The sequence below is a fragment of the Mastigoproctus giganteus genome, chromosome 9 (assembly GCF_048544385.1).
Source record: "Mastigoproctus giganteus isolate SK-2022 chromosome 9, ASM4854438v1, whole genome shotgun sequence".
In the NCBI taxonomy this organism is placed as follows: domain Eukaryota; kingdom Metazoa; phylum Arthropoda; class Arachnida; order Uropygi; family Thelyphonidae; genus Mastigoproctus; species Mastigoproctus giganteus.
Genome location: NC_143583.1, coordinates 20,790,885 through 20,816,752, shown reverse-complemented (window position 1 = coordinate 20,816,752; position 25,868 = coordinate 20,790,885). Strand labels below are relative to the sequence as shown.

The 25,868-nt window shown below is 37.3% G+C and overlaps 1 protein-coding gene across 2 annotated transcripts in view; it reads left to right on the top strand.

Annotated features, from left to right (window-relative positions):
* LOC150080074 (V-type proton ATPase catalytic subunit A) overlaps window positions 1-25,868 on the top strand; it is a 344,703-nt gene that overhangs the window by 28,275 nt on the left and 290,560 nt on the right. For both annotated transcript variants that reach the window (XM_090381821.1, XM_090381822.1), the window contains exons 2-3: window positions 853-932; window positions 20,648-20,776. In XM_090381821.1, coding sequence (XP_090237947.1) covers window positions 860-932; window positions 20,648-20,776 — 202 coding nt within the window. In that variant the 5' untranslated portion in view covers window positions 853-859. The remainder of the gene's footprint in view (window positions 1-852; window positions 933-20,647; window positions 20,777-25,868) is intronic.

The window sequence follows — 25,868 nt, the reverse complement described above, 5'->3', positions numbered from 1 at the left end:
TTACATAATAAACTTATTTTTTATTTTACATACCTTGTTTATATATACCTTATTTTATATACCAGCATTCTGTAAGGCTTCAGAGATGAGGGGGGAATATATCTTTCTTCTCATATTCTGACAGTGTTAAGGAATTCTTGAAGTAGGAATTCTTCAAAAAGTCAGGTGGGATGAAAGTTTTTTTATTTTTTTTATTTTAGTATTTATCAAACCATACTATAATGTTTTGCTTTAATTTGCTTTGAATTTAATAAGCTGCAATACAGCTAACAATGCCGCCAAATGGCCTTCGAGATGCGGTGCTGGCACAGGATGGAAAAAAATTAAATGTACTGAAAAAGTCCAAATGTGGAAGTAATAAGATGTGTCCCAGAACAAAGGAAAATTTTAGGTAGAATATGATCAACTAGACTAAAATGGATGGGCCATGTGATTCAACATGGCGGATTGCTTCTGGATGCAATGTAAGGGGACTGTGGAGGGAAAATACCCTAGGGGTAGACCAAAAAAGACCTTCATTGGGATGCTGGATGAAGCAGGACTCCAAAACTTTGAGGAACTAAAACAAATGGCACAGGAGAGATAAAGATGGCGACTGCTCATCAGAGGAACTGACCAGTCACAAGACTGAATTACTGATGATGACAGCTAAATGTATGAATAATGTGCATTATTTTGAAATTTTGTTCACTTAGTTTAATATGGATGCAAAAAACCTATATTATTTTGCATGAATTTAGATTTCAGGGGTAATCAGTTATAATTACTATGTTAGCTATTTTCTTTTTTAGCATCTATCCATTGTTCATTAATAGTATTTCAAATAATTTGCCATTCACTTTTTCCATATAGGAGTAAAATGGCTCTTCCTAAAGTAAAGGATGTGGAGAAGGAGTCAGAATATGGCTATGTTTTTGCAGTCTCCGGTCCTGGTAAGCTGAACTTATTATTTTTATTTCTGCTTACATGCGCGTGCACGCGCGCGCACACACACACACACACACACACACAAACACACACACACCAATGACCTCTTTGGGGATGCCTAATCTATCGTCCACATCCTTCTACCTGTTTCTCCCCAGTCTTCATTCTCCCCCTTCCCCCACACTCTAACTAAACCGACTGAGTATGCTCCTAACAATGCCACCAAATTCTAATCAATGCCTAAATTCTACTACTTTCTTGTAAATCTCTTTCGGCTTTTCCAAATTCTAGTGTTCACCCTTTTTATATATATAGGCATTGCCACTGAGTCGCCTTCGTGGGCAGGAGCAGCAGTGCGTAGCACACGCTTCTTGATTAGACCCGGGTTTGAGCACGTGACCATCAAATACGGAGGATGCGGAAAGGTCAGGGAATGACCACCACATATCCCCGGAGCAATATGGCCTTAGTTGCTAATGCTCCTAAAAAAAAAAAAAAAACAAATAACAAACAATAACAATTTACTGGTGCCTGACCTGCCTACTCATGACAAAATATGGCCAGCGATGGGTCTTAATAGGGTCCCAACGGTTAAATGGTTAGAGAAACAACAGAACATAACACCACACAACAAACAACTCCCCACACACTTTTTAAATCTCTGGCCTCCACAGAGTTCTGTGTCACACGTACAAAGAATACAACGCGGAGATGTGGGGGGGAACCCCTAGTGCCATCAGACAACTAACACATTTTACACACCCCTTCCTTCCTACAATCTGGCATTCACAGGTCCATAACATGCTGGATTGTGATGTAAAGTCCTCATTGTTTGTCATTCTGTTATTTGATGTTTCATTAATTCAATTGCATATCAGAGTCTGTGATAGCTAATATTGCTGTTAAATCAGTTTGCTTTGTGCATTTATTGAGAATTTCTCAAAGTTATAAATTTCATTTGAACCTTAAATGTTTCTTGGGTAAAAATACAGAAAGTGGGTGGTCGAATGATTAAACATGAAACTACATGACTTATCTTTTGCAAAGATGGGTAGGAGTGGCACCAACATTAATTGGCAGAAACAAGCCAATCCCACACACTGCTTTAATCTCCATTTGCACATTAAGCTATCTTCTGTTATTTGATAAGGTCTATCACATTTCCTCTTCTCTGGGCTGAAGTCTATCTTTGTACAGCATTCGATGAACAGTGATACTGTATATTGAAGCAAGCTGTAATTATAAAAAAGGGATGCCAATGATATTATCAACTGAACAAACAGTAGAAATATCGTACAATGTGTAGAAAGGAAAAAAAAACTGATAAAATGTTTTAGGAATTTTTTTCCTCGTATATGCTAATTTTACTCTCCCAAAAAACCCCACACTTATTTTGCTTGAATCCATCCCAAATTAGTGGCCTAAAAACCTAACCTTTTTTCACTATCCAAAAATGAAATTCTATTAAAAACCCACACTTCTTTTGCTTGAATTCGTCCTGAAGTAGCGTAATAATACCTTTTTATGAAAGTCTGTTAAAAAACCCACACTCCTTTTGTTTGATTTCATCCTGGATTAGTGGAGTAAGCTAACCTGACCTTTTTTAAAACTACTTAAAAAGAAAAACAAATATTCAACTTATCTTTCAACTAGAAGCAAGCTGTAATAATTGGAAATGGACTGCCAGCGATATCATCACAATCTGAAAAGAGAACTAACAAAAGTCACTTGATAAAAAAAAAAAAAGCGCAACATGCAAAAGCGAACAAGAAACATAAAATTATATGTACAGTGTTGTTAAATAACGACCTACCAATCAAAACTAAGCACCTCTCCCTCCTCAGCGACGCAAACAGCAAACCACTTAGTTTCATGTTTAGTCATCTTTCTGCCTACTTAACTGCATTCTAGCTGTTACTTGCAAATATATTCAGATATTTTTACAGTTTTTACTGTTATTAATGAAATTAATATAAATTTTCTAATTTTGTTTACACATGCATGTAAACCAAGAATTTCACAAAAGTGCTAATAAAGAAGTCATGGACACTTTAAACATTACAAAGCTTTGTAAGGAGAAAGACAATCAAATAAAATAACCAAAAATCAGTTGTTTTTTTTTTTTTAGAAAAAACGAGGCTGCAGTATCTGAGTGTTTGCAGAAATAAACTGTAACTTTATTTACAGCTTACATTATATGAACTTTATACTAAGGAGAAAAAGAGTTTGTGACTTGAGAATTTGAATTATATTCTTGAGCCACCAACTCTTCTCTTTAGCGGGCAGGACCTGGTCTGAAAGAAAATCTCTGCTTTTTATGCACATAACCTAACTTATTATTATTATTTGCCTTTGGAACATAAAAGGTCTGCCAATTGAATAATGATACTGTTGCAATTAAATAAATAAAATAAAATAAATAAATATGAAATAATAAAAATTTCATACCTGACAAGTAATCCTCTTCAGAATTGCCTTGGGCAATTTTTGAAGAGAATCAATTTTGAAGAAGAAGAAGAAATATATGGAACACACTGTTCCATATATTTCTTCCAAACAGAGAAACATTTCTGGAAGTCATCTTATGTAAGCCTTTTTAACACTCTGGTTGTGTTTTCTGAACGTCTTCAGTGGACTGAAAATTGGTTCCCTTAAGTAAACTTTTCTGCTTATTGAAGAAAAAAAAAGTCACCAGGGGTTAAGTCTGGGAAGTAGGGTGAAAGTTTACACAGAGGAATTTGTTTTTTAGCCAGTGACGGGTGAACAGAGAGACCATGTTATGTGCTGGTGCATCTTTATGGAACATCCAACATCCTTCCACAATTCAGCTCTCTTCCTTGAAAGATTTTCATGCAGTTTTGTCAGATCTTCAGTGTAGCATATTTGACTGACAGTCTAATTTAGTGGAATGTATTCATCCCTAATAATTCCTTTAATAATAAAGAAAACAAGAAGCAATGTTTTCATTTTTTATTATGGCATCCTTGTTTTTTTTTTTTTTTTTGCATGGGAGATTAGCATTAGTAGAGGTATATGATGCAAGCAAGCAGGCTTATACAGCATCAGTCGAAAAAGAACAAAACAAAAACCCCTTCCCATTTCACTGATCCATTCATTCCAAATGTTTGTCTAGTTCTGCCCTGAAAGATTTTGTTGTCTTCCATTGCATTGACTGTCTTATAGGTCCTGGGTTGTACTGGAACATCCACTTTCATTGCAGCAAGTAATTACAGTACTTAAAGTCCGGACCTTCAATTTTTTTTTTAAACATCTTCACGATTGAGCATGCTGAATTCTGATGGGATCCTTCCACTTGTTCAGATTACGAACCTAAGGGGGCATAAATTGAAATTAAGAAAAGACAGATGTAGATTAGATGTGCGGAAATTTGCCTTTAGCCAGCAGGTGGTTAATTGCTGGAACAAACTTCCATCTGTCGTTGTGGAAGTTGATAGGTTGAATAAATTTAAGGAGGAACTGGACAGGCATTTGGAGGGAATGGGGTGATTTTTTTTTTTTTTTTTTTTTGGCTGATGCTGCATAAGCTCATACACTCGCTTTCTTGCATCAAATGCTACTACGAACTTGGAGCCTTCTTATTCTTTGAATAAGGATTAAAGAATGAGTCTTCTCATTCTTTGATCTTTATTCAAAATTTTTGGCACAGTCTTGGCCCACAACAACTTGTTGGCTAAAAGAAAACTTCCTGCAATCTAGGCTAAACCTTTTCCCCTGTAATTTGAATTTATGTCCACAAGTTCTGGAATTCTTTTTTTAACAGTGAAGATTCCACCTTAATTCATTTTACTAACTCCCTCTCAGTCTTATAAACCTCAGTCAGGTCACCTCTGAGGTGCATGGTTGCCAAGGTCTGTAGCTCACACTTTCGGAGTCTTTCCTCTTACGGTTACCCTTCTCACTATATGAGTTGGCCATCTTTGGACCCCCTTCAAGAAGCTCATTGTCTTTTTTCATATGAAGTCTCCATACTTGAACATGCTATTACAAATGGTCTTATAATGCCTTATACAATGGGACTATGACCTCCATATCTCTACAGGATAATGTTCAATAAATCATTGATAGAACACCATGGGCTTTCCTGGTTGCCTGTTTACACTGCTCAGAAATTTTCATATCTGCTTGTATTATAACTTCCAGATCCCTTTCTTCCTCTACTATTTTAAATTCAACTCCACCAAATGTATAATTTATTCTGGGGTTTCTATTCTTCAAGTGCAAGAACTTGCATTTTGCTGCATTAAAACATAGCTCACTTTTCTGACCATTCTTGCAGCCTGTTTAAGTTAACCTGAAGGAATGCTGCTTGGTATTGATCATTAACTACTCTACCAATCTTTGTCGTCTGCACATTTTAACATCAAGCCTTCTGTCCCATCGTTGATGTCATTTGTGAAAATCGAAACAACAGTGGTCCAAGAACTGAACTGAACCCACTTTTGACTTTACTTCAGTTGGTGTTTTCTTTAGTTTTGTTAAAAATTTGAGGTTCATTTGTTGTTAGATTCTTTTATCTGTCGTTTTTCTGACAAACTGCAAAAATACAAGGTAATGAAAACCTGTCTCACTGCAAAGGAATTGAGCGTGTTGGAATGTGACTTGGCAGATAACTAGGGAAAGGTTCAAGTTAGGCTGTTGTGTTTTTGATTCACAGGTAGTGCTTGGTATGTAGTTGCTGCACATGTGCAGTTTAATTATTTAATAGCCGCACCTCGTATCTTTTGTGCAATACATGTCATATACAAGTCAATACATACAAAGGTTGATTGGCTCCATTGTTTGAAGTGATTCTGGCACCATAACGGACAATGAGGGATTCCTGTATTTCAGATTGTTGGATGTTTGTCTAAAAATACTTATGTAGTCTAGCTTTTGATGTGTAAAGATATGTCTTTTGTTTTATATTTTTATTTAATTGGCTCTTATTTTATTTAATAAAAAATAAAAAACACAAAGGTATAAAGTCGAGAGAGAAAATTAAGTGAAGCCACTTACAGGTGTTTCAAAATTAGTAGAAATATTCTTTTTATTCCCGTCCCTCTTTAATGTTATTCATTAAACTCAGCTGTGTTAAAGAGTTTTGGCAGTTGTGTATACCTTGGTCCTCTGGGAAACTTTCTGTAACATTCTTATGTAGCACATTTGCCAAAGCAACTTGCACTACTATGTGATTCAATAGTATATTGATAATTAAATTCTAAATATTAAAGGTATTAAAATTTTTTCTCATGATTAGAGATTTAGTCCTGTATGCTGAATTAATTATAAAGTACCAGTATAAAAAAGCACCAAATTAAAAAATATATAAGACATGATAAATTATAAGACCACTTCGTGAGTTATGAACATGTAAACATATTCTTGTAAATATATGTACAAATGAACAAAGCTCCATAATCTGTACAGTATAATTATTTCATGAATGAACAGTTTTCGGTTTGTTTTTTTTTTCCTTCTTGGTCAGATACAAATGGACAAAAATTGTTGTCGTATGTGTTATGTTAAAATAATGCGTTTTGTAAGAATTTCAGGACTGAAACACTTGAGTTAGCATTAGTTGAGGCATATGATGCAAGGAAGCAAACTTAGAGCATCAGCCAAAAAAAAAAACACCTCTTACCATTTCATCCATCCGGTCACTCCAAATGTTTGTCTAGTTCAGCCTTCAATTTATTTAAGCTATCAGCTTTCACATGCCACTACTACTACCACTATCATTAACAACCCTGCCAACCTCAGTGTTATCTGCAAACTTGGACATTAAGCCTGATATACCTTTATCGATATCATTAATAAATACACAAAACAACAAGCCTAGCAGCGAACCCTGGAGGACCAAACTAATAACATTAGTCCATGTAGAGCAGTGTCCATTTATTACCACTATCTTCTTCCACTCAACCATCCCTCTGTCCATTGCAGCAACTTGCCCTTAATGCCATACTACTCCAATTTCTACAGCAATCTTCCATGTGCAGTGGTATCAAAAGTTTCCTGAAATCCAAGTATATGATATCAAAATTGTTTTTTGCATCCAGTTCCTTTGTGACCACATTGTAGTATCCAATCAAATTGGTCAGATAAGACTTCCCCTTAACAAACCCATGCTGTGTCTGAACTATTACTCCAGTCTTGTCTAGGTGGTGGTAGTAGTAGTAGTAGTGGCATGTGATGCAAGAAAGCAAGTGTATGAGCTTATGCAGCATCACCAAAAAAAAAAAAAAAATCACACCATTCCCTCCAAATGCCTGTCCAGTTCCTCCTTAACTTTATTTAACCTATCAACTTCCACAACGACAGATGGAAGTTTGTTCCAGCAATTAACCACCCGCTGGCTAAAGGCAAATTTCCGCACATCTATTCTACATCTGTCTTTTCTTAATTTCAATTTAAGCCCCATTACGTTCGTAATCTGAATAAGTGGAAGGATCCTATCAGAATTCAACGTGCTCAACCCATTCAAGGCCTTATACACCTCAATCAGATCACCGCGCAGGTGCCTAGTCTCCAGCCACTGCAATTTGCAGAACTTAAGCCTCTCTTGGTAAGAGGATCCCTTCATTCCCCTCACCAATCTTGTTGCCCTTCTCTGTATACGCTCAAGCAAATCTACATCCTTCCTAAAATGAGGCCTCCAGACCTGTATGCAGTGCTCAAGGCGTGGTCTGACCATTGCCTTATACAGAGGGACAATCATCTCCTTCTCCCTGCTAGCAAAATTCCTATATATCAGTAAAAAAACCCCATGACCTGCCCTGGCAGCCTGTCTGTATTGCTCAGAAAACTTCATATCTAACTGCACAATTACTCCCAGGTCTTTTTCATTTTCTACCACCTTAAGTGTAGTACCACACAGTTGGTATGTTTCTCTGGGGTTACTTCTACCCATATGCAGTACTTTGCATCTGTCAAGGTTAAACTTCAGTTGCCACTTCTTAGCCCATCTGCCCAAATTATCTAGATCCTGTTGCAGTAGCACACTGCCATTACTGTCATTAACAACCCTGCCAACCTTTATATCATCTGCAAACTTCGACACTAAGCCTGATATACCTTCATCAATATCATTGATAAATGTACAAAAGAACAGTGGACCCAAAACCGAACCCTGTGGGACTCCACTAATAATATTAGTCCACGAAGAGCAGCACCCATTAATTACCACCATCTGTCTTCTCCCACTTAACCATCCTTTTAACCATTGTAGCAACTTACCCGTAATACTATTCTGTTCCAATTTGTATAATAGTCTTCCATGCGCAACAGTGTCAAAAGCTTTCCTGAAATCCAAATATATGATATCAAAATTATATTTTGCATCCAGTTCCTTTGTAACCACATCATAATATCCTATCAAATTTGTCAGACAAGACTTTCCCTTAACAAACCCCACATTGTATCTGAATTATTGCTGCAGTCTTGTCTAGACGATCCTGCAATACATCTTTAACCAGTGACTCCATTATTTTACCCGGAACAGAAGTTAAACTAACTGGTCTGTAATTACTCGTGTCACCCTTCGATCCCCCTTTGTGAATTGGGGATACATTTTCACATCTCCAGTCCATTGGGACCTCCCCTGAGTCCAAGGATGCTCTCATAATTATGGCCAAGGGTTTGCTTAGTTGCTTTGCCACCTCCTTTAATATAACTGGATAGATCCCACCACCGCAGGTGCCTTTCTTATGTTTAATTTCAACAATTTCTCTTCCACTTTGCTCTCAGTTATTACAAAATCATTAAGCACCCTGCTACAATTTGATAACCTTCTGCCATTTTCAAACCTTAACTCCTCGTGTGAATGTAGATGCAAAATACTCATTTAGTTTGTTTGCTATCTGAGCAGGATCATCAACAGTCGAACCATCGATATCCAGTGGACACCTCAGATTAATCTCCTTCCTTTTAGAGTTTATATAAGTAAAGAAATCCTTGCTGTTTTTCTTAGCATCTTTTGCCAAAGATTTCTCGTAATCTGCCTTCGCCTGCCTAACCTCCTTTATGACCTGATTACAGACTAGCTTATATCTGCCATAGGCTTCTGAGTCGCTTGATAATTTATATGCATCCCATGCATTTTTCTTCTCTGTCATGAGTCTCATTAGTTCATTTGATAACCATTTAGGCCTAAACCTTGAACAATATTTCTTAATAGGTATGAAACTTTTAGTAGCATCTACGATTAATTCATTGAATGCTTCCCACTTAGAATTTACTGTTGGTAACATCGTCAGTTGATCCCACTGTACAGAATTTAAAAACTGTCTGAGACCACTGTACTCACCTTTATGGAAGCAAAAACCCTTTCCTTTACCCCTGATGGTAATTATATCTTAAAGTAAATCCCACATCCATAAAATAATGGAGTGATCCTGCATCACTCCATTATTTTCCCTGGAATAGAAGTTAAAACTAACAGGTCTATAATTATTTGCGTCGCCTTTGAACCCCCTTTGTGAATTGGGGTTACATTTGCACATCTCCTGTGCATGGGACCTCCCTCGAATCTAAAGATGCTCTCATAATTAAGACTAAGGATTTGCTTACTTCCTTGATGCCTTTTTCAATATAACTGGATAGATTCCATCTGCCCAGGTCTCTTTTTTATGTTTAACTTCAACAATTTCTCCTCCACTTTGCTCTCCGTTATTGCAAAATAATTTAGCTCCCTGTTAGAGTTTAGTAAACTTCTGTCTTCCCCTTCCTTACAGAATCACTCATGTGAATGTAGATGCAAAATACTCATTCAGTTCGTCAGCTATCTGAGGAGGATCGTCAACAGTTAAATCACCAACATCAAGTGGACCAATCTGATTCATCCTCTTCCTTCTAGAGTTTACATAAGTAAAGAAGTCTTTGTTGTTTTATTTGCATCCTTTGCCAAGGATTTCTCGTAATCAACCTTCGCTTGCCTAAACTCCTTTGTGACTTTATTACAAAGTAGCTTATATTTGCCATAGGCTTCTGTGTCATCTGCTAATTTATATGCATCTTGCACATTTTTCTTCTCTGCCACAAGCCTCATTAGTTCATCTGACATCCGTTTAGGCCTAAATCTTGAACAGTATTTCTTAGTTGGTATGAAAAGCATAGCAGCTTCCAAGATTAATTCCTTGAAGGCTTCCCACTTAGAATTCATTGATTTTAAAATCATCAGTTGATTCTACTGTATAGAATTTAAAAACGCCCGAGACCACTCAAGTCACCTTTACAAAAACCAAAACTATTCTCTTTACCCTTGATGGTAGTTACATCTTTAAGGTGGTAGATGACTTTCATCAACTAGTGAAATACCACCACTTTGCTTATTGGAGGCTTGAAGTGGTGAAACCCATGTTTAGTCTCTAGAGCAAAGTTTCCAGCACCCCCCTCCCCCCATACTTCTCCTTCAACACATGCATGGTACTAAGTACTATAGGTTTTGATACCTTTCGTGTTTGGGGTTTTCATAAAAAAAAAAAATAAATAAAAAAATAAATCCCACATCAGTAGACTGTGATCACTCTCACCTAGTGGTTCCTTTATCTGCAAACCTAATGCATGAGTCAACACTGCTGATAATCAGATCAAGAGCACTACCCCTGTGGTTGCCCCTCGAACATGTTGCTGAAGAAAACAATCCTCCAATAAATCCACAAAAGTCTTCCTAGCATGCGAGTAACCAACCCACAAGTTCCAGTCAATATCTGGAAAGTTAAAATCCGCCGTTATAAGACATTCTGATTTACTGGCCCACTCTATTTCTCTCCACAACTGTTTGTTGTCAGAGTCATTAGGCCTATAACACCTTCCTACTGTTATTTTCCGTTTCCCAGTGTTTGTCACACCAAACAGACTCGACTAGGAGGGCGCTGACTCTCTTTAAAAATTACAGCTGTGAATTACAGTCTCTGAAAAAGCGATAAGTGTTTGCCTTTTTTATTTACCTAATTGTTATTTTATATTGTACTTTATACGTAGTCTTATAGTTATTGTTACGCTGGTTATTTTTATTTTTAATTTAGATGAAGAGTTTTTGTAGATTACTACTTAATATACGTAAAACCGTTATTTCGTTTGTATCTTGCAGCCATTGTTTTTGTATAGAGTAGTAGGGAATTCATGTTTTTAATTGTGGTAACTAGGCAGCTCTAACGTATAATTATATTGCGTAATACGCATTACTGCATTTAGGATTCTGTTAGATAGCGTAGTATTGACAATTAATTAATTAAATTTATTAATCTTATTAATTTAAAATATCATGCCCCTGACTAGAGCAGCAAAGCAACGGGCACAAAGCGGCAGGAGTGCTGTGACTTGGGGGAGAACTGAAAGTGGCAATTCTCCAATGCATCACAGCCTAAAAAAATATGCAACTTGTGAAATGTTTGCCGAACTCTCTTGAACAGAACATGATCTAGCCAAGTAGGATGTCTTTGTGTGTGCCAGGTGCAGAGAGTGTCTAGAAATTAGGCATCAACTCAGCATTCTACTGGGCGTCTATGAGAGCTTGAGGTGTAGGGTAGATGCCCTCGAAGAAATTAATATGAGGGGCCCGTCAAGCTCTCAGCTGCCCAACTCAAAGGCAGAGCTCACTCCTGGGCATCAGGCAACACAGTGGCAATCTCCAAGGCAGAATGCGCTTTTCCCAAAGGAACTAGTTATTGTTGGTGACTATTGTCAGGGAGACGGTGAATATATTGTGTAAAAAGGATAGATGGAACAGGACCAGGGTATGTCTGCCAGGAGCAAAAGTTGAAGACCTTGTAAAAGGGCATGAAGGGTGATATGTTGTACACGTTGGCACCAATGATATTAAGAGTAGGAGATCTGCAGATTTACTTAACAAGTACAGGTCAATGTTGCAAAAAAGTCGCGAGTTAGGGTTAAAATTTGAAAGTGTCTGCAATTCTGCCCAGACACGATAGGAGGGAATACATGATGAGAGCCTTGTCAATCAATTTGGCCATGGAGGGAATGTGCAAGGCTCAAGGGGTAGAATTTTTTTTTCAGCGTGGTCTCTGCTTGTTAACAGGAGAGACTGCTTCTACAGGGATGGAATACACTTAAATAGAAAGGGTGCAAGAATATTTGCTGATGCTATCCAGGCAGTGTTAGGTGGGTCGGAAAACTGCTAGCTTGGAGGGATTCACAGACTAAAAGGTTAAGAGTAGCTGTAGGCAGAGGTGAAGGTGATTCTTGCACTACTTCTATTAGAATAAGCAGCGGTGTGGTGTGAGGGGTGTTGGGGGTTTCAGGGACTGATGACAGTCATCGTGAAACAGGTGGGTATATGGGATGTGTTAGGGTAACTAATAATAAGAACAGGTACATGTATACTTGCATGTATACCAATGCTAGAAGTATAGTAAATAAATTTGATGAATTTGAAGTGTTGGTCAAGACACTTCATTGTTGGGATAGCATAGATGTGGTGTAACACAGATATAAGGAATGCAGAACTGGAATTTGGGGAGTACAATGTGTACAGAAAGGATAGACAGGATAGGAAGGGAGGAGGTGTTATGCTGTTAATTAAGAAAAACATAAAATCAAAAGAAGTGCATCCAGTTGATATAGAAAACTTCTCGAAAATCTGCTACCAATTCCTTAAATGCCGATCTTCAGATAATTCTCCAGTGGGGCAAAGACAACTTAGTTGATTTCAACCCTTCTAAAACTCAGTCTTGTCTTATATCTCGCAAAAAAGGATTCTTCTGCTGCTATGCTTATCTTTAGTGATACTACGATTTCTAGGCAAAATGATATATCTCCTTTGGGGATTACCCTGACTTCTAATCTCTCTTGGCACAAGCACATTACAAATATTGCTTCCTCTGCATCTAAAAAACTTGGTTTTCTCTTTCGCTCTCGGCGTTACTTTTCTTCCAAACAGCTGCTCACTCTGTATAAATCGCAAATCCGCCCTGCCATGGAATATTGTTCCCACATCTGGGGTGGTGCCCCCAAAACCTCTCTCAGGCTTCTTGATTCCATTCAGAAGAGGGCAGTTAGGTTAATTAATGATTCGTCTCTAACAGAGTCTCTCCACTCACTTTCTCATAGACGCACTGTTTCTGCTGAATGCCTCTTCTACAGATACTTCCATGAATTGGCTTCTATAATTCCTGCTCTCTCTTTCAAAACAGTCCAAACACGTGCCACCACTAGCCAACATCCATTTACTGTCCAACTTCAAACCCACAGAACCAACTTTTCATCTTCCTCATTTATTCATTCAACTGCCGTTTTCTGGAACAACTTCCTTCGTACATATTTCCTGAAAATTACAGTCTACAGAAGTTCAAGTCCAATGTCAACAAATATCTTCTTTCGTCTTCTTAACCTCAAACCCAAGCACGGTACTAAGTACTATACGTTCCAATACCTCTCGTGTTTGGGGTTCACATAAAAAAAAAAAAGATGAACAGTGCACTGTTGAGTTAGTTTGGTGTGACATAAGCACTGCGAAAGACAAAATAAGAGTAGGAGTGTGTTATAGGCCTGATGACTCGAATGAGTACAATGAACAGTTGTACAGAGAAAGTGGGCTAGTAAATCAGAATGTCTTATAATGGGGGATTTTAACTTCCCAGATATTGACCGGAACTTGTGGGTTGGTCAATCACATACTAGTAAGACTTTTGTGGATTTATTGGATGATTGTTTTCTGCAGCAGCATGTTCGAGAGGCAACCAGAGAGAGAGAGAGAGAGTAATACTCTTGATCTGGTATCAGCAGTAATCATTCGTGTATTCAGAATTTGCAGATAAAGGAACGACTAGGTGGCAGTGATCACAGTGTATTGATGTGGGATTTACTTAAAGATATAATTACCATCAGGGGTAAAGGAAAGAGTTTTTGCTTCCACAAAGGTGAGTACAGTGGTCTCAGACAGTTTTTAAATTCTGTACAGTGGGATCAACTGACGATGTTACCAACAGTAAATTCTAAGTGAGGAGCATTCAAGGAATTAATCGTGGAAGCTACTAAAAGTTTCAAACCTATTAAGAAATATTGTTCAAGGTTTAGGCCTAAATGGTTATCAAATGAACTAATGAGACACGTGACAGATAAGAAGAATGCATGGGATGCATATAAATTATCAAGCAACTCAGAAGCCTATGGCAGATATAAGCTAGTCTGTAATCAGGTCACAAAAGAGGTTAGACAGGCGAAGGCAGATTACGAGAAATCTTTGGAAAAAGATGCTAAGAAAACAAGCAAGGATTTCTTTACTTATATAAACTCTAAAAGGAAGGGGATGAATCTGATTGGTCCACTTTGTATTGATGGTTCGACTGTTGATGATCCTGCTCAGATAGCAAACAAACAATGAGTATTTTGCATCTACATTCACACATGAGGAGTTAAGGTTTGAAAATGGCAGAAGGTTATCAAATTGTAGCAGGGTGCTTAATGATTTTGTAATAACTGAGAGCAAAGTGGAGCAGAAATTGTTGAAGTTAAACATAAGAAAGGCACCTGGGGTGGATGGGATCTATCCAGTTATATTAAAGGAGGCAGCAAAGCAACTAAGCAAACCCTTAGCCATAATTATGAGAGCATCCTTGGACTGTGGGGAGGTCCCCATGGACTGGAGATGTGCAAATGTATCCCCAATTCACAAAGGGGGATCGAAGGGTGACACGAGTAATTACAGACCAGTTAGTTTAACTTCTGTTCTGGGTAAAATAATGGAGTCACTGGTTAAAGATTCATTGCAGGATCATCAAGACAAGACTGCAGCAATAATTCAGATACAATGTGGGGTTTGTTAAGGGAAAGTCTTGTCTGACAAATTTGATAGGATATTATGATATGGTTACAAAGGAACTGGATGCAAAAAATAATTTTGATATCATATATTTGGATTTCAGGAAAGCTTTTGACACTTGCACATTGAAGACTATTGAAAAAATTGGAGCAGAATGGTATCAAGGGTAAGTTGCTGCAATGGATAAAAGAATGGTTGAGTGGGAGAAGACAGTGTGGTAATTAATGGGTGCTGCTCTTCGTGGACTAATGTTATTAGTGGAGTCCCACAGGGTTCGGTTTTGGGTCCACTGTTCTTTTGTATATTTATCAATGATATTGATGAAGGTATATCAGGCTTAGTGTCGAAGTTTGCAGATGATACAAAGGTTGGCAGGGTTTTTAATGACAGTAATGGCAGTGTGCTACTGCAACAGAATCTAGATAATTTGGGCAGATGGGCTAAGAAGTGGCAACTGAAGTTTAACCTTGACAAATGCAAAGTACTGCATATGGATAGAAGTAACCCCAGAGAAACGTACTAACTGTGTGGTACTACACTTAAGGTGGTAGAAAATGAAAAAGACCTGGCAGTAATTGTGCAGTCAGATATGAAGTTTTCTGAGCAATGCAGACAGGCTGCCAGGGCAGGTCATGGGGTTTTGTCAATGATATATAGGAATTTTGCTAGCAGGGAAAAGGACTTGACTAGCACTTGAAGCTCATCAAATTTATTAACTATACTCCTAGCATTGGTGTACATGCAAGTATACATGCACCTGTTCTTACTCTTAGTTACCCTAACACAGTGCCTATGTATTTACTTGTTCTATGATGACTCCCAGTAGGTCTTGAAATCCCCAGCAACTTGATCTCTAAGCCGCTCCTAATTACAGTAGAAGCAGTGCAAGAATCGTTTTGGCCTCTGCCTGCTGCTACTGTTAGTCTTTTAGTCTGTGAATCTCCCCCTCCCCAAACTAGCTATTTTCCCACCTACCTAACACTGCCTCGATAGAATGTTGATTCATTCTAACGGTTCATTCCTCTTGAAGGAATGAACTGTTAAGATCATTGCTTCAAGAGGAATGAACTGTTAAGGACATTATTGAGCAATAGCATAATACGCTTTCACTGGAAAAGCCCCTCATTTAGCTCTTCCATCATGTGGAGAACTTTACAAAGGAGGAATTGACAGTCAGAGACCATTTTATGTCATGGTTTTAGAAATAAGCTGGTAAAAAGGCTGTAATGATGTGAAGAGTGGACTCATATTGAATGGAGGAAGGTTGTGGTATGTTGAATCTTGTTTTATATGCTATTGCAAGGATTCATGTATGGTGGAAACCTTAGGAAGCAATCGTTCTCTCCCCCCCATCCATCTTGTAGCTACCAAAATGATTCAGATATAATCTGGAAATTGGCAAAGAAATTATCATGGGGGATGTTTTCATAGCTTATTCTTGTCCCTGATGCCACTCACTAATAATGTAGATAAGACACTTGAACATCATCACAAATTACTTGCATTCTGCAATGTTACACATCTAATTTGTCAAGAATGAATACTTACGTGACAGTAATGTGACTAGTCACCAAGCCATATGTGAACATGAGCAGCTTGAGGAACATGACAGCAATTTTACACATCTTCCCTGGCTAGCATGAACCCTAGATTTCAATACACTTGAGCATGTGATGAATTGGAATGCCTTGGTGAACATACCATTGCATACCTTCACAACAATAAAAATATTTATTTTACACAATATTTGGTACGATATTCATACAATAGTTGGTGCAGTATTCATCCTGACACTTTTAATAACATCAGTTCTGGGTTAAAGTGTGCCAGAGCAGTAACCAAATTATTATTTTTAGGCCACCCGAATAATGAAATTCATCTGCTGTGCTGCGTGTCTTAGGGGCTCACATCTGGTGAGTATGGGCTTGGCACACCCAGGGTCCTGAGCTGGATATCATCATTTTTGGTGATTCCTTTCTACTTCGTCTCTGTCTCTCAGGGTAATAGGGAATTTTTTTTTTTGTCCGGTGTAGCATAAGCCTCAGGCTTTCTTGTACCATATGGCTAATAATAATAGTAATCTGTTAATTACGTGTGTTCTATGGTCGATTTGTCTCTTTTGCTGGACAAAAAACCTCAGTTTCTGGTGGGAAAAACCTTGCTATCTACGCCTGAGACCGACTAACTCAGCCACGGAGTGAAAAAAGCCCATTAAAGTTCCTTGCATCATTGATGGTATTCGAACCCGGGCCTTTTCCACTCGGTGTGGGGAGGATGGTGACTATACCACTGTGCTACGCGTGCAGACAGTAACCAAGTGAAAGGTGGCCTAATGCATTATTAGGACATTGTTCTTATAAAGTAGCTAGTCACTGTGTATTAATAAGTGCGTGCGCACGCATGCACACACACAGTTTATATAGATATAGAAGTTGCAACTGAAAAATAAATTTACGTTCACTTGCTGTTGAAAATGAGAGAACGGTAGTTATTGACAGATGGCCATACACAAAATTGAGATATGAAGGACATATTATGACACCTAATTTTTAATCATTTATAATAATGGAAAGCAGATATAATGACAGATATCACCTAACATACAATTATCTAATGGTATATGTTTAGCTGAGGCACTAGAAATGAAATGGAAAGTAGACAAAACACATTTTGAAATTTATTGATACCATATTGGTATACATGTATAATATGATAATTAGTAGTAAGGTAGTGCTGGACCTGTTTGGTCCAGAAACCAGGATAATTTCATTATGACTCTTTCTCTCTTCACTGTTTTTGAATACATATTACCGGGACAAGACCATTATGAGAAAATTTCACATTTTGTTTAAAACATTTTAGTTTGCCCTGTTGTAAAAATATTGTGCAACACAACAGTACCCTGTTCACTAATTACTCATTATTCATGAATTGTGTGGCATTTTAGCATTAATATTGGCTTATGGTGCATGGAAGCTCAAGGCTTTTGCTGCACCAGTAAAAAAAAAGAACAAAACAAAAGTGTTTCCCTCATCACATAGGCAAACACTTCTTCACATAGTCCTGAATTTCCCAAAGCTTTTAGCCTCGATTACCTGTGCAAGCAACTTATTGTAGTATTAAACAATTCTCTCACACAATTCACTTAGGATTGTAGGAAAAATTCCTACAACTAAACCTCTTCTCTAGTAATTTGAATTTGACTCCTAGTTATGACTCCTAGTTTTGGTAATATAAAAGGGAAAATTTCACCTTTATTCATTGTACTTACTTTCTCCTCTCAGAGCCTTATGGACTTCAGTTAAGTCTCCTTTAAGGTGCTTAGTTACCAAGTTCTATTAGTCCAGCAGGTATTCAAAATTTTCGTGTTCCTCATATGTATGCTGATCTCATCAGAAACATTGCCCATTTTTGGACCCTTTTAACAGGCTTTATCTTTTTTCAGGTATGATGTTCACACTTGGATATAATATTCCAAGTGCAGTCTTACATTTGCTTTGTAGTGGAATTATGACCTCCATATCTCTATAAGTAGATTTTTGATAAATCATTGATAGGACACTACTGGCCATATGTGTGCCACCTGTCTACGGCATGGAGAACTTCATGTATGCTTATATTGTAACCTCCCAAATCTTTCTTTATCTGCTCTTCAATGCTACCAAGCATATAGGTTATTTTGATGTTGCTATTCCCAAAGTGTTAATTGATGTATTTTGTTCATGCCCTGGCACCGATCATTAATCAACTACTTTACCGATCTTGACATCACATGCTAATATCATTTAAAGAAATCAAAAACTACGGTGGACCCAGTACTGAACTTTGGGAAACCCATTTCATATGTCAGTCCAATTTCATATGTTAGTCTTTGCTATTGTGCACTGTCTGGCATCTCTCATATTGTGGAGTTATACTTCATAACTGGGTTATCAATCATTGTATCACCAGGGTACCTACCTGCCAACCAATGAGAAGCCAACAAAACAAAACAAGCTTTGAAATGGTGCCATCTTGGTGGTGGTATCTGCTGAGAATAAGTAACATTAGTCTTCTCTACTGGCAAAGTGTGGTTTATTCGAGGTAGTACAATATCACAGCAACTCGTGAAGGTATTCACAATATGGGATGTAACAAAAATGATGCTATATCACTTCAGTGATTTACTATGAACTAAAATGATACTTTGCACTAACTTGTTCATCTAGTGAATTTCCCTGTAGTCTAAGGCCTCAGCCATAAACCCTTTTTTAATACTACTAAAACTAAAAGAAAACCACAAATAAACAGCCCACAAGCACTATCTTTACAAGGGACTCCAGTACTTGTGAACTCTGAAAAATGGTTGTATTTCAATCACTGATTGTTATCTTAGCAAACTATCAGTGGATGGCTTGATGTGCCCTGGATATTAAGTAAAATAACAAAGCAAATATAAAGTATGCTATGGCAGCTGCAATATATAGAATAAATAAGGAAACATAACAAACAAAATGCAAATTTGGACAGATTCCTTAAATCGATAGATCCAAAAGAACATGCAGTTGTGCTGTTAAAAATTAAAAAATCAAAATATACAGAGATTGAACTTAACTCAATTACTATTATTAATATAAAACAGATGATAGAATAAATTAAAATATAAATTGAGCAAAATAAATGTTCAGATTAAATTATAGCGGAACAGGAAAAAAATATATAATACAAAAGAAGGGGAGGAGAATTTGGAAATACCCAAAGTAACCATTTATTATGGGAAATGAAAACATTAAATTTTTATAAAAATGCTTAAATCAAGAAAAAATGCAGGTAAAATAATTAATGCCATTAATAGGTTTAGAAGCAATTCAAGGTGCTGTTTTGCTCCTATTAACCTCGCTACTCCTACATGAAAACAATAAAATAAACATAAAATCTAAAGAATAAAAAGAACCACGTTTGGTTCTTGTTATTAATGTTGGAGGAGCCATGTGTTTGATCACCCTGGGGATGAAGTGTTTGCTTTGGTTTTTGATATGGAGTGGCAAGGTTCATGGGAGCAAAATAGCACCTTGCCTTACCTATAACCCAATCAACAGCATTAATTATTTTGTCTATTTTTCCTGGTTTTTAAAAAATTAATTTGAAATGATTTAACCACGTTTTCATTTTCCATAATAAAAATTTCCTTGTCCCTGTTCTCGGCTCTTTTTGCCAGCAAATTCTCTTAATCAGTCTTTGCCAGCCTAACCTTTCTTTTCTTTGGCACTGTTTCGATCAATGTGTAGCTGTTATAGGCTTTGTACTTTTCATCACTCCGTATCCATGCCAACTTTTTCTGTTCTGTTAAACTGACTCAGTACTGCTTCCATGTATCATCTTAAGGGAGGGCATGATGACCAGGTTTATGAGTTTTTTTTAAAGCTAGACCTAGGAACACTTACACGCATGGTTAAGGGTGGCATATGCTCCTTCTGCCCACCCCTGCCCACCCCTGAACTGACTAGCTGATCATTGTGGTATACCTTAAATATGTAGTCACAGAGGCCATGAATGAAATAAATCAATAAAAAAAAATACCATAATTCTAATGTATTAAACCACTGTGTTTTATTTCCCAGTTGATAAGAGGCCATGTAGCACCTTAAGCTGCCATAACCTTCTTTGCTTAAATTAAAACCATTCTTTTGCTTTTAACAACTGCTACTTGTCTCCTTGTCATTGAACTTAAAACTCTGTAATTACTCCCCATTAATGGTTCTTGTACTCTCAGCTTTGTCATTTGGTTTGTTGGTAATGATGATGTTTAGAATATCCTAATACTTTTCCTAACTTGCTGATCAATACAAATAACCATCATCAAGTTGATTTAAAAATTTTGTTCCCCATTGTGAGCCCTCCCACTCCGGTCATTTGGGGGAAAATTGAAATTACTTGTATTAAGACAATTTATCTTTTCAGTTGTCACAGCAGAGAGTATGGCAGGGGCAGCCATGTACGAGCTTGTACGAGTTGGGCACTCTGCATTGGTGGGAGAAATAATTCGATTGGAAGGGGATATGGCAACAATTCAAGTGTATGAAGATACCTGTATCCTTTAGGTGTTTTAGATGGCATAGCAGTGGTATTATTGAAAATTTTTCTAACTATTATGTATTAACAGATAAAGTATTAACCCTTTGCAGTCTGATTTTGCAGCCATGGTGACATTGTAAAATTCCACTTCCTGTCTGATGTCATGGAGGCCATGACTTTGTGTTGCCAATTATAAAAAAAATTTTTCCCACTCTGTTGGTGTAATTATTATATTGCCATCTGTTTATACTTTACATAAACAATCTAAATAACTCAATGAATGTTTAAATTTTAAATGATAACAGCAGGTGTCAGTTGTTTTTCTTCATTTTAGTAGTCACAAAGTATCTTTTATTCTGTGTTAGAAGTGAAGTTATTAATCATGACATTGACATATTGCAAAGGATTTCTTGATGAAGAAATTGTTAGAACTTTGATTCAGAATATGACTTCCTTTTGTTGAATAGTGGCAATATGTTATTTTCAAAGCAGTGATGAATGTTTCATTCAAATATTTTTCCTTTACTGTTTTGAACTGTAGATTTTGTTTGGCTAAATGAAGTATTCCAAAACCTGAACCCTAATATTTTCAGTTTTTTTTTTTTTTTTTTTTTTAACCAATTGTATATTGGTTTCAGTTGTTGTTTTACCAATTTATTTGAATAAATTTTGAAAGAAACAAATAATTATATGATGCAAGTGGGTTTAAATTTTACCAAATGAACTAAAGGTGTTTTTTGGTGGTATTATTAATATGGGAATAAATGCAAAAACTGATAAAAGGAATGTTGGTCTGAATTTCCCACCAACAAAAGAAATTCCAAGTGAAAGTATCTAAATTAAAAAAAAATATTATTGATTATTTAATTGAAAAATTTCACAAACATTTCGTTCCATTCAGAAATATTGCGTTAGATGAAAGTACATTTGGTTTTAAGGGTAGAATTGTATCCAAATGTTATAACCCTCAAAAGCCAACAAGGTGGTACCTTCATGTATTTGTTTTTAGTTCCAGACACAGGTTGTGTGTCAACTATTTGCCATATTTTGGAAAGTAGAGCCTGACAGTCTGGGGAAATTCAAAGATCAGCTGGATAATTACTTAAGGGAGGAGGGAAATGCATAGGTTATCCATTTCCTTTTCCCTTATTAATTTTTATTATTATTATTATTTATTTTTTTAAAAATTTTCTTATTATTAATTTGTAATTATTCTTATTTTATTTTACATATTTTTTGTTATTTTATTATTTTTTTGGCTGGTGCGGCATAAGCCATAGGCTTCCTTGCACCATGTGGCCATTACTAATACTAAAAGTATGTTACTGACAGCTTGATGAGAGTAGACTTGAATTTCACTTCAGAATTGTTTTATCTCCTCCAAAAAGCTTTACACTATTTGAAGCTAATGAATTTCATTTGTTCACTGGCTGATTTTACACTAGCATTCAACTAGCAGAAGACTTCATAAACTAAATATACATGTAACAGGCATTGTTACGGGGAAACAGGAAAGGACTACCACCAGAAATGAAGAACACAAAGAAAATTGAAAAACACAAATTGGTGGGTTTTGAAAAAGAGGATAAAATTCCAGCATTAGCTTGGAAAGACAAAAAGTACTGTACTAGTTTTCCATGGTGAGTATAGACTGAAACTGAGATGACAATAGGAAAAGTAAAAGGAGGTAATGCTATCAAATTGAAAAGCAGCTAATATTTGTGAATATACAAGGAATATGGGTGCTGTAGACAGAGCTGATCATTATTGTGCAGATTATCCATTTATTCGAAAAATCAGTGAATGGTTGAGGAAATTGTTTTTCTGGCTTTTTAGAAGTCTCAATTGTAAACACCTTTCGATGCAGGTTCATCGAAAGCAGTTGGAAAGAAGTTGCTTGTTCAGCTAGTAGTAGATATCCAAAATAAGTGTCTTTTCTAGAAAAAGTCTATCAAGTTCAGAAGTAGAAGACAGATTGAATAGCTGCCTTCATTCTGTGATGAAGGATGAAAATAAAAATAAATACCATGCAATATTTTAAAAATTTTTATTATTATTTTTTTTTTATGAAAGCTTCGAACATGAGAGGTATTAGAACCTATAGTACTTGGTACTGTGCTTGGGTTGGAGGTTGAGAAGACAAAAGAAGATATTTGTTGATATTGAACTTGAACTTCTGTAGACTGTAATTTTCAGGAAATACGTATGAAGGAAGGTTGTCCCAGAAAATGGCAGTTGAATGAATAAACAAGGAAGATGAAAAGTTGGTTCTGTGAGTTTGAAATTGGACAGTAAATGGATGTTGGCTGGTGGCGGCATGTGTTCGGACTGTTTTGAAAGAGAGAGAATGAGAATTATAGAAGCCAATTCAGAAGGACAGTGCCCATGGAAGTATCTGTGGAAAAGGCTTGCAGCAGAAAGAGTACATCTATGAGACAGAGAGTGGAGAAACTGTTAGAGTTGAATCATTAATTAACCTAACTGCCCTCTTCTGAATGGAATCTAGAAGGTCCTTGAGGTTGTCACAGAAATTCTCTCAGATATGCCAGACAAGCTGCACTTGCTACCTGGGAGTCTAAAACGCTGATGGAACTGATATTCAGTTGAAACTCAAGTCAAGTGGACCAAATTTCGGCGAAGTCCGGACGGTCTGTGACAGCCAAATCCTCTGCTTGCATCTTCACGATGGTGGGACTGTTAGTAATCCTGGGTATAACCTCCATGCTCAAATACATGGTGGGTGACCACCCAGGTGTGAACCAACGTAAGCAGGGGTCAAGGTGTGGCGCCCACACCACATGGAGGAATGCCACCCCTCTATGTTACCAGGCAGTACTAGGTGGTAGATGACTCTCATCAACTGGTGCAATACCACTACTTTGCTTATTGGAGGCTTGAAGTGGTGGAACCCATGTTTAGTCTCTAGAGCTAAGTTCCGGTCAACCCTTCCCTATCTCTTTCATCATGCAGTATGATTGATGACTTTTGAGGTTATGATGAACATCGTGGCGAGATCCAATATTCCTTACATTTTGAGGGTACAGCTCTAAAACGGTGTTCACAGGCCGGCCACTAGTTAGTACACTGGACCAAACCTATTCGTAACTCTCTAGGAGGTTTCCGGATCAGCTAATGTATAATCTTGCCACCTCTACTCTGCCAGATAGTGACTGGAGAGAGTCCGAGTAGTGTGTATGTGGGGAGTGTTGTTGAGGCCACGTTATGTCAAGGATCTGGGTATATTCTTACCATGTGTACGCCATATCCAAAAGTTTCATTACTTCATACAGCATGCCCCACCCACTTTTTCTTACTATTGAATACACCATGAATAGTCAAACTAATAGAGCAAGCTTATGCAAAAGATCTAAACCTCCCAAGCACTTCCTAATTCATTTCACAAATATACGTGGTCTCAATTTTAATCTCAACGATGTCCATTTCCACTTGCAGTCTGCTAAACCCCATGTACTTTTTTTTTTTTTGACAGAATCTCAGTTATCAGTTGATTCATCTACTGCTCATCTCAGATGCCCAAATTATTCGCTGTATGATTCCTTTCGCCTCAAAGGTGGTACTTGTGCATATGTCCATTCTGCTATTCCCTGTCAGAGACTTGGCAATTTGGAATCTCTTCTCTTTGATCTTCTCTGGCTTAAAATCTCTCTACCTCATTGTGTAAAATTCATCTGTTGTCTCTACCATTCTCCCAACTCCACTAATCACTTGGAGCTTTTTAACTTCCTCCCTTTGCAACTTGACTTTCTCCAGTCCAACTTTCCTAACAGTGAGGTAATTTTCCTTGGTGATTTTAATGTTCACAACTCCAACTGGCTTCTGTTTTCTAGTAACACCGACCCAGCTGGTCGAGATGCTGAGGCTTTTGCAATTACTAATGACCTTGCACAGATTGTTCATTTACCTACAAGAATACCGGACAATCCTAATCGTACAGCCAACATGCTTGATCTTTTTCTCACAAACAACCCTTCTAAGTACATGGTCGAAGTGAGAGGTCCTTTAGGCACTTCAGATCACAACTTGGTGATTGTCTCTTCTCCAATGGAGCCTTTATCTCATGGCTATTCCCAACCTCGTGTTGTTTGACATTACAAGAATGCAAAATGGGATGACCTTCGAGATTTCTTTTCTTCTTTTCCTTGGTCAGATTACTGTGTCAAAACTTCTGATATCAACGTTTGCTCAGATCGTGTCAGTGAAATTATTCTTGCAGGAATGGAATACTTTATCCCATACTCAACTTTAAAATCTCGTCCTTTATCTAAACCTTGGTTTTCCAATAAATGTGCTAAGGCTGTTCAAGAGAAGAATGTTGCATATCGTAATTGGCTTGTTTCTAATTCTTCAGTTTCATTTTCTGCCTGCACCAAAGCTCACAACAATTGTAAAGCAGTTATTAATCAGTCCAAACTAGAGTTTGAACAGGCTAAGAGTAGAAAACTTGCTTCTTGCCCTAATGGTAGCCGAGCATTCTGGTCCCTTACCAAAGCTATTGGCCACAAATTTTGCCCATCTCTGCTTCCACCTCTGTCCAAACCAGATGGTTCTATTGTCACTTCAGCCAAGGATAAAGCTGACCTGCTAGCATCCCGTTTTTCTTTCAACTCATATATTAATGATCTTGGTAAAATACCTCCCACCATTCCCAACATGCTCCATTCAATGCTGCCTGTGGTCTTCCGTCAAAAGGATGTCAGAAGGATTTTGATGAATCTTGATGCTAAGAAAGCTCCAGGTCCTGATAGTATTTCTCCACTTGTTCTCAAAACCTGCGCTCCTGACCTTACTCCTATTCTTTGCCGCCTTTTTTCATTTTCTTATTCCAAAGGTCTTTTTCCTTCTGCTTGAAAATTTACTCATATCCAGCCAGTTCCTAAAAAGGGTGACAAATCCATCCCATGCAATTATCGTCCTATTGCAATTACTTCTACTGTTTCTAAAGTAATGGAGAAATCAATTAACCGCCAACTCTTAAACTACCTAGAAACCTTCCGTCTGTTCAACGATTGCCAGTATGGATTCTGTCAGTGTCGATCCACTGGTGATGTTCTGGCTTATGCTACGCATTTATGGACTAATTCAATGG